General features: G+C 29.6%; 2 protein-coding genes across 2 annotated transcripts in view; both read right to left on the minus strand.

The window, feature by feature from the left end:
* The window catches only part of LOC125840013 (E3 ubiquitin-protein ligase UPL3-like), a 120,471-nt gene that overhangs the window by 45,512 nt on the left and 60,826 nt on the right, over positions 1–14,133 (minus strand). The window lies entirely within an intron of this gene.
* Positions 1,884–2,816, minus strand: LOC125840017 (probable BOI-related E3 ubiquitin-protein ligase 2). Its single transcript, XM_049518995.1, has 2 exons — positions 2,484–2,816; positions 1,884–2,388 (listed from the first exon to the last, which is right to left on the minus strand). Exons 1-2 carry the CDS (start codon positions 2,772–2,774, stop codon positions 1,903–1,905), a joined length of 777 nt encoding a protein of 258 aa, XP_049374952.1. The 5' UTR covers positions 2,775–2,816; the 3' UTR covers positions 1,884–1,902.

The raw sequence follows: 14,133 nt of genomic DNA on the forward strand, positions 1-14,133 counted from the left end.
TTTTGAGGGTGCAAATACATAAGTATTTATTTAATAAAATATATTTACGATAAAAATGTAACTACAATAATTCTTAACGAATTACCGATTTACCCAATAAGAAAATTAAGTAATCCGCTCTCGCGCCGATAAATTGTTACCTATAAAATTGTAATCCACACCAACTTTTAGTCTGATAATCCAATACTAATAAATCAATTTTGTAATTAACTTATTGATTATAATTCGATTTTGAAAGCACAATAAATAAGAACCAAACTATTAGCCTCATTTTTAGTTCAACAGCCAGAGATATTTTGGTACATCCGTAGGTCTACGGCCACAGTCAGGTAAAGAGCCTGAGACACACACAAGCTAATTGAGTATTGTATCTGTGAGACACACACAACCCTATTTTTTGTTTATGTAAGTTACATAAATAGCTTTCGATGGCCGCCTTAAAATACCCCTCTATTTAACTAATTAAACTTAAATATACCTCATATTTTGTTACATTGGTGAAATACACCCCTTAATTCTCGCCAAGTTTAGTGGTATTTTTAACACTTCTCTTGACTTTTTATTAAGAGTTTCACACTCTTACAAGAATTTGAAACCAATTGCTATGTCATGTCGCAGATCGGAGATATATTTAAGTTTAATTAGTCAAATAGAAGAGTGTTTTAAAGTTATAAATAGTCCAAAATCGAAACTAACAATTTACGCTAAATATAAAGGTGTTTTCAATACTTTTAATGCGATAATAAATATAACTATTGTTTTTATACTAGATAATATATAACAAAATAAAATATAAAAAGTTCAAATTGTTAACGTATATAACAGCAAAAAATGCTATTATGGAGAAGAGAGGTTTGACTACAGTCTATACTATAAATTATTCTATATTAAATTCTCCATCCCAAAACAAACAAAAAAGGTGGATTCCTTGGAAGAGTAGATCAACTACAAAAAAGTAAAAATTATCTGACAGAAAAACTAGTACCAGTGACCCCACCCCACCCCCCAATCCTACCTACTAATTTCTGACATGCACTCACAGTCACATTTCAACAAACACAATAAACGACTGCTAAAATCAGATATGAATAATCAAATCAATCCTAAAGTGGATGATTTGAAAACCCCAAAAAGGTTAAAGTAATGTTTTCCAAGAAATAAATAATACTATAAATAAAAGAGATGCTCTGTCTCCTGTCATTGTACTATTAATAATAATAATAACTCTGTTTAATTATATGATTCAGGGGTTCCCCTCAGAGAGTACACAAAATTATCAAAGTCCAAAAAGAGATCAATGAGTCAGCTTCATAAAATAAAAAAGTTACAAGATTAACAATGTGATTTATGAATTTAGAATGACTACTCTACCAAACTAATCCCACAAATCAATGTTCTTTAACTATCAACGGTTCTCGTAGAATAAATGATATCCTTTTGTTTTAAATTAAAGATTTCGAATTTGAATTTGGAAATGAAAAATTTGTGATAACAAACACCTTAATCAAAATGTGAGTGTTCCTATATTATATGAACGGTGGTGGAGGTTTTGGTAGAATAGATAAGATCCTTTTATCCTACATGAAAGATTTAGGATTCGAAATTGGAAATGAAAATTATCTGACAGAAAAACTCTTCCCTTAGAACAAAATGTGAGCGTTCTTGCACCATATAAACATTTTTTTGGTGGTAGGAGGCCCAGAGGTTTCTATAAAAAGACCCCAATTCTAGCGAACACTATGTTCACTAAAACTTAAATAGAAGTACCCTTCCAAAGATTGAATAAGGAATTGACTTTTCTGAAAAATGATCCTTTTTGCGATGCAAATTTAAATTAATCAAAGTTCAGAACCGAACATTAGGGGAAAAAAAGCTTGGAACACTTGTCATTTTGCAAGAAGATCAAATGAAAGCCTCTATAGTTGCTTTTTTGACCATGTTACAATGAGGACATGAATGGAGAAAAGTTTCACAATCTTTGCATGAAGAAAGATGTCTACAAGGCAAAAAAACCATGCATGACTTACTAGAATTACACCTTTTGCACATCATCCTTATCGATGATTGTACTTTGTCCTCAATTGGTTGTACATCACAGCAAGACTCTGCATCACCTGATTGAAAACAGGCATTTTCTCTTAGTTGTTCAATTGTGTTGTTTAAAGAAACAACAATGGCTTCGTTCTCATTCGCAATTCTCTGCCATGTTTGATTCTCCGTTTCTATCCTTTTCAAAAAATCTTCCAACTCTTTAGACCTGTTTGCTGCTTTCGCAATTTCTTCGTCTTTTTGTTTCAGTAATAAATGAGTCTTTGATTCGTAATTTCTCAAAATTAATGCCACTTGTTGCTTCCTCTGTTCTTGCAGAGCCAATCTCAATCTCTCGGTCTGTTAATCAACAAAAAATCAATTAATTGTTAGAACCCAGCTACAAATCATCTCACTAAAATCGCATAAATTGAGATAGAAGGAGTAACCTTTACCTGTAAACTAATGAACTGATCAATCTCGACTCTCTGTTTCTCAAATTGAGAAGCCAGACTATGAGGAAACATGGTAGAATTTGACGAATTCATCAAATTCTGAATGTTATTTTTCTGATTCAGAATTTGAAACTGCTGCTGTTGGATTTGTAACAAATACGGTTGCTGCTGCTCCGGTTGAGGATTGAAACAAAATTGATTGAATCCACAAACATTATCATCCATTAAATCCTGCAAACTCCCTAACGAAAACCCGAGATTCTCCGAATACAAATGCGCTTGAATGGCCATATTTGTAAACCCACAAGCATCAATAACAAACAAAATCAGGCAATAGATGAACCAAAACACGGTAAAGTTTTGGTTTCACAAATAACAAGTTGATTTGTTCTCCAAACACAGAAGATGATAGATACATATATTGTACTATTATGCTAACATTTGTAGGCCTAACCTATAACTTGTTTACTTTTCTTGTGTTGTGTATTTATAATAATAAGTATTCAAATTTTTATGGAAACTGAAAAACTGAAAAGTTGCAGGAAGTAAAGGAAGGGTTATAAATAAAAGGTTTAATTATTTTCTTTTTCTCTTTCTCTTTCTATTCTTGTGAAGAAGCATTAAAAGAGAAGAAATTTTATAACATACAGATTTTGTGACAAAACTATCGGGTCAGAAAAGCTATTTTGTTTGTTTGTGAAAAAATTTAAAAAAATTGAATTCCATTCCTAATTTGGAGATTTTGAAGGAGTTTTATTTTTTTCATCAGTATTTTAGGATGATGGATAGCAGAAACGGAAGGGAAAAAGAAATGGTCAGTTTTATTTTTGAAAATTTAATTTAATTAGAGAAGAATTAATTTTTAGAGGGAATTCAAAGATTTGTTTTGTCAGTTTGTGAATAAGCCTAAAGAATAGGATTTTTTACAATTTACTTGCCTTCTTAACTTTCGTAACTTCTATTTTTAAAAAAAAATAATATTACGCGTTTTCTATCTTCCAAAAGAAACTGACAAATGTTAGAATACGAAGACCAATGAATTTTCGTCAAAAAAAAAAGAATAATGAATTTAATATGTACCATGTAAAAAAAACTCTTTAATTATGTGAAATTAATAAAAATATTCTCAGTGAATAATTTGGTTTTAAAATATCATTTTTATAGTTTGGTAAAAAATATTCCTTTTTTTTCAAATACATATTTTATTTTTTAAAACACATTCTATTCCTAATATAATTTTTTAACTAGCAAATGTTTATTTTACTTCAAATCGCAAAAGGACATTTTTGATTCATTAATAGGGAAATTTTGGACCAATTTATTTGCGGTAGGGGTATTTTGGATCAAATTTATTAACCATAGAGGTATTTTTAGAACAAACTATTAATTAATATATATGTGTTTAATTTTGCATTGTTCATTTTTTTACCCTTTCTGAATTTTTAATAATAAAATTACAATTTTAAAAAGTACATGGGAAAATTATAATCCACTAGTTCAAAAATTGTACTGTTATTGTTATTTTGGCTGTCAAATAATTTTCTTCGGTTATGACTTTTTTCATTGACATTAATACAGTAATATTTTTATTTATTTATTGTACTTTAAATAATTTTTTAACATATACAGTAAGTTCCATTTCGTAAGAACAAAGAAATGACACCGATAGAATTAATAAAATAAAAATGCATTAAAGAGGTACCCTGAACCTCGTTATTCTTTTGAATTTGAGGAAATACTATAAATAAATCATAAAACTTGTGAAGTTTGAAAATTAAAAAGTTGATAAAAAAATAGCAAAGCTAAAAAGAATCATTGACTTTCCAAATATTATAAACTTACTTCTTCTTTTTTTCTGTTCTTGCAAAATAACTGTGAAGTTTTTTTAAAAATAAATAAATATAAAAAATGTGCTAGAGGACCTAAATTTACACTTACTTCAAACTCAATTATTTTTTTAGTAAGGTAATTTGTGGGTATAGGTTATGCTAATCACCAAAAGAATAAAAAAAAGGTAGGATATTGAAGTACTTAATATAAGAAAAAAAATAGAAGGTAATTTAAAATTTTGAATTCAATTTTGGACATTATTAATCAATGTAGACACATTGATAATATTGATTCACGTCAGACATTATTGTCGGTGCAGCATGGTATGATATCCCCTTACCATAGGAGAGGTCAGATATTGATTTCTCTCTCAACGTCTTTTCAATCGAGTTTATCATATCAGAATTATCTAGTACGATTTACATCTCTAGTATAACTTGTAAGCTATTGCAATTTGCACACATGAGCGATTTTTTCATTGCACACTCGAAGGATAGTGACTGCGAATTTTTCTAAAATTTTAAAAATTAATCACATCAGATTGTTAAAGAAATTAAATTGATGACCATAGTAAAGTTTATTTAACAAATTAGTTGTTATTTGTTAATTTGTTTCTATATTTCTTTTTGGTATTTTAAAGAATTTTATTAGGAAATAAATTCATTGAAATACTAGTACTAGTCCATAGAAGAAGAAAAAAATAGAAGCAAAAGGAAAGTTATAGTAAAAGTCATAACACGAAACTTCACGGGTTTGACGTGAAAAGATTAATGGGAACCTTTTAAAAATAGAACCTATGTAAATTTGGGATTCAATATCTTAATCGGCAATATAACTAAACACGTTTTCACCCTTTATGCGTTCTATTTTTTTAAGAATATTTATTTTCCTTTTTAAGGATAGCAATGAGGCATGGTGGGATGGAGCGAAGTGGGGCGGAGCTAAGTGAGATTCATGGGTTCGGACTAACTCAATAGCTTTTTCGTAAATTTTATATTTTTATTAGAAAATTAAATAAATATATATATATGTATATTAACTTATGAACCCCCTAACAAAATTGATTGATGACTCAGTGGTAAGGAAGAGACTGTGGAAATGTTTTCCACACTAGTGTTGTGGGTGAAAACCCCACTATCGGGCGGGTTAAGTTTTCCCTTAAACACATTTTAGTTTTGAAATTATGGGTTCATAATTAATTTAATGAGATATGTTTTGTGTCTAGAGATACTCCCTCTATTGAACAATACTTGTCCATTATTGATTTTTGCACACTTTTTAAGAAATTATAATTAGAAGGGTAATTTTACTATATTATCCTTTGAATATAGTAGTAAATACAATGTCTTAAATTACTCTTAAAAAATGTAATAGAGAAATGACTATAATTAATAATAGGGTAAATTAAGAACTAAGTGTAAAATTATTCATTGATTTCATAAAATTGACAAGTATTCTTGGACATTCCAAAATAGTATAGTAGACAACTATTATTAGACAAAGGAAATATAGTGTAGCAACACTTTTATTCTTGACCTCCAAATTTACTTTACACCATTTACATTAAGCATATATATATAGTGGCGGATCTATGCAGAGGTTTGGGGGTGTCACGCCACCCCCGAACTTCGACGGAAACTCTATATATACATAGGTATATATATATAATATTTATATAAATATAAAGCGTGCCACCCATAGAACAAAATTGTCTGTGGTGCCATGGTAGGAGGGCAACTTTAGAAGGCTGATGTTGTGGGTTCGAATTCCATTTGTACCTATTTTTTTGAGAAATTTGATGCAGACATTTTTTAAGAAAAAAAAATAGGCTCCAAGCACTGGCACAATTTTTATTTTTATTTTTTTATAATTGTTATTGACTTAAATTAAATTAATTACATTATTACTTCTTTGACTTTTCTTTTATTTGATTAAATACTCAATAAAAGTGTAATATCTTATTATTTACATTTTATTGATTGATTTATGATATTTATCGAAAAGACAAATAATTTAATCAAATATAAAATTAATTTAATCGATAAGTCTATTTGGCACCCACGAACTCTAAATCCTGGATCCGCCATTGTATATATATAATAACGTGTGTCCTTGATCCATTGTACAAATTTAACTACACTATTTTTCGGAAAACAATATTATAGTCCCAAAATTACAATTATAGTTGTATTACCTTTCTATGAATCAAATGAACTCGAAGGGACCGTTTGGTATGAAACAAAATATTTTTTAATTTTTCATGCTTGATTGGCCAAGTCTCGATCCCATTACACACATTTGAGCCGGAAAGTATACTGACACATCATAGTATTTTGCTAGCTTATATATGATTTATTGTTTTATACTTTATTTGTTTAATCTAAACGTTCGCAAGTTCTTTCTTCTTTTTGTCTTTACCAAACCAATGACAAGTGGATTTATTTTCGTGTTTTTTTTAATACTAACAATATATATAACTTAAGTTTTTTCATTAACACAGTCACTTTCTTTTTTCTATTTTTCTTTTTCATGTTCAAACACGTTTGAGAAATTGGCTATTTTTAATTATTTTTTTTGAAATCGGCTGATTAAGGAGTCGGGTAATAGATTTTAGGAAGAAAAAAATAACTGAAGGGGCACAAATTTTGTAGACAATTCTTTTATTATAATTAAACGTATCAATTTTTGTTTTCTAGAAATATATTTCCTTTTATTCAAATTCTGCGACAACCTGTTTTTTTTTTAATTAATCCCGAAAAGAATATCATCACTTTATTATAAAAAAATATTCAACTTTAAAATTCTTCTTTATTCTTAATAAAATTATTTATAAGCTATTCAAATAATTATTTTAGACCATAAATTTAAAAAATCTTTACTTTTTTGTTGAACTTTATATTAACTCAAACAGTATCACATAAATTAGAACGACAAGTATCAGTCAAGGGATTACTTGACAAAATTGGGGAGATATAATGAAAATGTGATAAAGCAACCCATGAATAAATTTTTTGGTAGGAAGCGCTTCCTTTTGAATGGAGCTTTACAATATGTAAATCTAGGGGTGTACATGACTGGGTTGGTTCGGGGTTTTCAAATATCAAACCAAACTATTTGTGTCGGATCTTTAAATCTATAAACCAAACCAAACCAATAAAACTCGAATTTTTCAACCTCGGATTTTTTTGGATTTTTTCGGATTTTCGGGTTTTTCCGGTAAAGTATTCATACAAACATATAATTTACTTGTACTTCAAATATTTCTTTAGTCCTACCAAAATACAACTATCTAAGGTGTTTCTTAAGAAAATAACACAAAATATGATATGAGTAATGACACTAAAATATCCAACAAAAAATAATAATAACGAAATTGTGTAAAACAAATATTGCAAATTAACAAGTCATAATGAAAATGATCATAATTTAAAAGTACTAAATCATGCTAAAATAAGTTTAATAAGTATATATTAGTTACATGACTAAATATTAAAAGAAATTAAAAGTAGATTATGTATTTGAATTGTATAAACCAATGTAAAATCAAAGAACAAATATTCAATATGATTGTCATTCTTAGTGTTGAATTGATTTTCTTTTTGCATTAGTATTAATTTGATTTTGATTCAAGCTTTATTATAATTATCAACATGCATGGACTATAATCTTTATTGAACCATTCAGAATTCTAAGTTTCAAACTTGAAATAATATATTAAAAGATAAAAACTATGAAAAAGTATAAGAAATATTTAAAAATTATATCAAAGTAAATATTTTTATGTATAAAATAAAATTTTAAAATTTTATATATAATGTTGGGTTGGTTTGGTCTCGAGTTGTTTTTTTTTAGTTAAAACCAAACCAACCCAAATATAGTGGGGTTTTTTTTTTCAATACCAAACCAAGTCAAACTAACCACTAGTCGGGTTTTTTTTCTCGGTTTGACTCGATTTCCGATTTGGTTCGATTTTCGGTTCGATTTTGTACACCCTATGTAAATCTAAATTAATTGAACTTTAATGCAAATATCAAATAGAAAACCAAAAAAATAAACCTAAGAGTGGACTAATTAACCATTTTGTTAGGTGGAAGACATTTTTTTTTGGTTCATCCATCCATCACGAGGCTAACATACACGTCTTTTTGTGGTTTTATGATTGAGAAATTAAACTACATTTTTTGCCATAATATATCAACTCGTGGTTATAGTATAAGATAGTTACGGTCTTACACATTTGATTAGTTTAGTATTCCATCAGAATTTGGGTTGCTATTCAGCCCCAATTATAATATTTTATTTGATATGTTCAACATAACCACAATAAAGAACAAATAGTATTTTTATTAGAACTAAAAGATTATAAATAAATAAAATAACTAAACTTTGTAAGAATATAATTGGTTGGTTTGTGATTTTCGATCCGCTGTTAAGTCCATTAGTGTAAATTACTGTTGGACATATTAATAATCTGTATATTTATTAACTCAATATTATTTTGACTCACTCAAACTCTGTTCAATTCACCTATTTGTCACCTCTATTTTTAGCTACGCTACCACATATGCTAAATGAAATCATTATGGCCTAAATATTTAATTAGATACATATATTTTTTTATTTAGCTATTATGGAGGAGTTTATATTTGTATAATGTTGTGATTTCCCTGCTTTTTTTTTCTGACCTCTTTAATTAATAAATACATTACTTAGGGATCTCTGTAATTATTTTAGGTATGAAATTATGATATAATTAAGGCAATATGCCTACTTTTTTTCTATTTGTATTTCTGTTCACAATTTTTATTAACAAAACATCTCGCCTAAATCTCTAGGAATTAGGTGCTCTTATTAATTAATTGATTCAAAATGTACTACGCTAATTGATTCAAAATGTATTGCGCTAATAAGTTGTGTGGATTTCTTCTTATTCAAGTTTAAACAAAATTAAATGAAAATCTAAATAACTTAATATAGGTATGTACTCAACCTTATTGTAACACCACTTACCTAAAATACTAGGATGGGGCTTCTCACACTGTATAGCTAAATAAATACTCTTTCTACCTTAATTTACGTGATATATCTTTTTTTTAGTCCGTCTAAATTGTAAAGTCTTTTTTTTCTCTTAAACATTATATCAATTAAATGATATCACATAGTTTGAAGGCGGGGTGCGTGGGTGGGTTTAAAAATAAACTTACCACTAGACAATATCTAACAACCTTTTATTAAACATAAAAAATATCAAAGAGATAAGTACACGCAAGGGGGCTGGACCTTACCTTACTAATCCTAATGAAGTACCTAACTTCTACTACCTAACAAGCATGAAGAAATTAAGAGGTAGATATAACTAAGTATGAGTTATCAAGAAGAGGATGCTTAAATAATGTAAAAATATGCCAATCAAGTAGAAAGTTGAGTTATCAGCCTCAAACTTTCTATTACAAAAGCATGAATTAAAAAAGATTGATTGCCCATCAAAAGTAATTTGAAGTATTTTTCTCTTGTCTTCTTCTTCAAACCTATCCAACAACACTTGATAATTCATACCTTCTTTATGGATTTATTGGATCTTGTTGAACCTATTGATACTGTCAAATGGTTCTGCTTTACCTCTTGCATCAGTAGGTGCCTTGGAACAAACTCCCCGGTCATTTTACCGTCCCAACTATGTTGCCTTCCATGTGTCTTCTTTTTGCTTTTGTTGCTTCCACTTCTTTGTTGCCTAGGTGATATATCTCATTCCCTAGCCACTCTATCAAAGCATATGTCCAACATATTGTCTTCCTCGTCTTCATTAAGAGAATCCTCGCTCAAATCAATTGTATTTGACACTAAGGCCCTTTACTCATTCTTCTTTGCAATCACACATTTAGGCACATATACAAAAGCTTATGGACTTAATTTGCTATTCAAAACAGGTGGCGAGGCTTTTTTTTTCTTGGATCAAATCGTTGTCATTCTCTGTTAACCTTACTTGCTTTCGAGTAGTCTTCAATAAAGCATCAAAACTATTCGAACATAATAGGTCTCTTGAGGCATTACTAATATCTTGCCTCTTCTCACTGTCATGAAAATTTTCAGTCGCACCCTTTTCACTACATGGAGAATTATTTTGACTAGTCAAGGAAAGGGTCCGACTACTAGTTGAATTTTTTTGTGCAACCAGTGTCCAGTTTTTAGTTGCATTCTCTTTTTCAACTTGCAAGACATGTTGTCTAGAATTTTCAGCATCTTCAACATCAGATATATCCATTAATTTTTGCCTTGAACCAACTCGCGGCGCATCAACCCCAACTCTTGGTGTTCCCTGCGTTTTTAGTTGCATTAGACATTAAACTCATCACAACTTCTTTTGATTGCACCTCATTAGTAGCAGCCTGTTGGTTATTGTAATCACCTGTATCATCCACATTTTTTTGTTGTTGTTATATCTCTACAGATTTAGGACTTAGAGCTAACTCTTGTCATTTGAAACCTCTAAAATACCTCTGTTCTCGGTAGTTGTTTGAACACCAATATTACTTATATCAACATCCATTGAGTCTGTACGATTTTGCTCAGAAATGGCAGCAACCAATTGTCGATCTAAAGAAGTAGCTTTACTTTGATTGACATCTACAATCTTTCTTTTTTCATTTAGTATTTCTCTCGCATCACCTTGATACTTTTCACTATCGATAGTACCTTTTAAAGCAACTTCAATGGTATCATCAATTTGTTTGTTATTTGATTTCTTTTCGACATCAAACAACAACTATCTTCACCATGACCTTGGTGCTTACAATAATTGCAATATAAAGGTAGATTATCATATACAATCTCCTGAAAAACCTCGATCAACTTACCATATTTTCCATCCACAAACTGCAACCTTATACGATTTGGAAGCTTTTCCATTAGATCAAGTATAACCTTGACCTTAGCCGTACTAAGTCTTGACTTGATTTGAGTAGCTTTATCTATAGCTATTGGTTTCCCAATTGCCTATGCTATAGGCAATAGAGACTTCTTTACAAACAAATCTGGAGATAAGTTCGGCAAGAAAATTCATACCACAACTAACGTCGTTTCCTCCTTAGGATTATATCCAATGGACCATATAAAAAACCCTACATTGGTGCTTCTCTCCATTATAAAGAAGATAATGAACTGAGCGAGATAAAGCTAGTACATAATCTTCATATTGATCAAACAAGATTATGTTGTGGCCAAAAGACAACGAGTAGTTGACCGAAATAAGTTGACTTATTTAAATCAATTCACCAAAATAATACAATTTTTAAAAACTTTACAAAACTAGAATAAACGTATTTGGCAGTAACGTTTTAGGTATTATTTTATTAAAAAAAAATCAATGACAAAAAGACAAATATCTGACGGAGTAAACAGACATAAAACGTTATTGTCAAATACGTTTTATTGATTCGTTACTCATAGCCACGTTTTAAGGCTAAAACGTTACTGCCAGTAACGATTCTTTAAAATTCAATCACGAATACCTTATGAGGACAGTACAATTTTACTCCACTGGTTACTTATCTGTTGTATTTAGGAAGAACTTATTCATCTTTCCAGTTAGATTTTAAATTTTTATCTTGTCAAAATTGAGGATTAACCTGACCAAGTTATATATTTAGCATCATTAGCCTTAGTTTGCCTTTGAAAACCTGTAGATCTTTTTTTTTTTTGGATAAACGAAAACCCGTAGATCTAAATGACTTCAAGAACTCATTCTTTTTGTTTTTCTTTTTAATCTAGCTGCCCATTCTTTTTCCTTTCTGGCCGTTTACAAGTAAAAACAATAACTATTCTTGTGTTATTATTCAACGTTCTTTTGCTACAAATTACTCTGTTTGCAAAGCATGTTGGGTTTTGAGACTTTAAACTATTTTTGTGTTATTAAAAAGTCGTTAGTGTCAGTAACGTTTTAGCCTTAAAACGTGACTGTGAGTAACGCATTAATAAAACGTATTTGACAGTAACGTTTTATGTCAGTTTACTTTGTCACATTTTATCTTTTTGCCATTGATTTTTTTTAATAAAATAATACCTAAAACGTTACTGTCAAATACGTTTATTCTAGTTTTGTAATTTTTTTTTAAAATGTATTATTTTGATGAATTGGTTTAAATAATGACTTATTTCGGTCAAAAATTCGAAAGACAACAAACGAATAGTGATGTTCAAATGTAAAGTACACTCATTTAAAATTTGATTTTTCCAGAGAGTTTAAATTTTCTCTTTATTATACGTATAAAAAGTAAGTAAAAAAAGTATATAATTTAAAATATAGTACTTTAATTGATTTAGATCTCATTTGTTTGCATTTTATGAAAAATTAAATTTAACGAGTTATGTGTCCCATCCAAGCAATTAATTGAGCTCAATTGTTAGGAGTTAGTTACGAGGTTAGCATGTTAGCCTTCCGGGCTGTTAGAGTTGTTGCAATTTCTAATAGGAATTAATGAGTCTTATGCTCATTTTGATGGACATTTTTGAGATCAAAAGACATCACCCGATAATAATAAATACCTAAGATGTGATGAAGGACATTTTGTTCGCATTTTATTCAGTGTCTAGCAAAATAATCCACAAATGACGGCATCTCATGCTTGGTGTAGTTGTCAATAAAGATGTGATTGTTAGGCAATTGAAAATTGTCTTTCGGACTAGCTTTGTTGAGATCTTCTAATCGACAAAGATTTTGATTTTGCTATATTTTATCGACATAGGTATAATGTTTGTTGGCCATATAAGACTATGTGATTTCTTCACACTTTTGGTGACTTCTCATATGATTCTCAAACTTAGATCAGACTTGAACTTTCGAGTTTTCTGTTTCATTGAACTAAATTTTGAATCAATTGGTAATATGTGAAAAATAATGTTGGTGCTCAACCATGACATATCATCATATGCTCAAGTAAATATGTCAATGTATTATTTGGGCAAGCTAACAAGTCCTTTTTCTTTCAAATGGACATTGATTCTAATTTCTTTGACATGACCATCATCTCTTAGGTTTACCACTTGAGTCTCATTTAGATTTGACTTCTCTTGATTATCAAACTGTTTCAACTCTTTTTAAATGTTTTTAGGTACAATTATTTCTTTAAACTCATCATCACCTAATCGATCACTTTGTTCATTTAACTCGTGACATGCTATGACATTGACAAAATTTCAATCGTTTTTACTTGACGTTTCTTTTTTTTTTTCTCTTAAATTCTTATGGCCATTTCATGTCAGTGTGTGTGCTCTCTCGTGTATGGTTCTATAATGCTCATTTATCCATTCTATGGGCTATTATCTTGTGCTATGTGCAATGATGTTCCTTTTTTTTTTTCTCTCCTTTTGTTCATGTTGTTGTTGCCCAACTGACCATGATCGTTAAAATTTAGCTTTTGCAACATTAAAAAGTATCGCGCTTGGGTCAAATTCTAGGTTGTCTCAACTCTCATATCACGGAGACCTCAACTACAAGGGACATGCTCTTTTCAGTGAAGTTGTTTTATTCCTTGTTGTTTAGTCTTGTTTCTTGTGCTAACATTGTAATCTTACTCATCTAGTGAAGATTGTGTAGGTATTGTTTCTTCACTTATCTTTTAGATTTGAGTTGATGGTTAGAGTTAGATGTACTGATGTATTGTTGAAGTCTATATCAACTAGAGTTAATTGATGTAGTGGAAATGCAATAGAGTCATTAGACTAGAGTCTTGTAATAGAGTTATTGCAAGGAGGAAGGGATAAAGAGTTTAATTCGTAGAATGCAAAACTTTGTAATTTAAAATATGACTAGCGTTTAGTGAAA

Source organism: Solanum verrucosum, unplaced genomic scaffold (genome assembly GCF_900185275.1).
Source record: "Solanum verrucosum unplaced genomic scaffold, falcon-dt-bn FXZP01000177.1, whole genome shotgun sequence".
NCBI lineage: Eukaryota > Viridiplantae > Streptophyta > Magnoliopsida > Solanales > Solanaceae > Solanum > Solanum verrucosum.

Coding starts and splice junctions, on each gene's coding strand:
- LOC125840017 (XM_049518995.1), bottom strand. CDS start 2,774: ATGGCCATTCAAGCGCATTTGTATTCGGAGAATCTCGGGTTTTCGTTA. Junction 2,389..2,483: donor ATCAGTTCATTAGTTTACAG/GTAAAGGTTACT, acceptor GTTGATTAACAG/ACCGAGAGATTGAGATTGGC.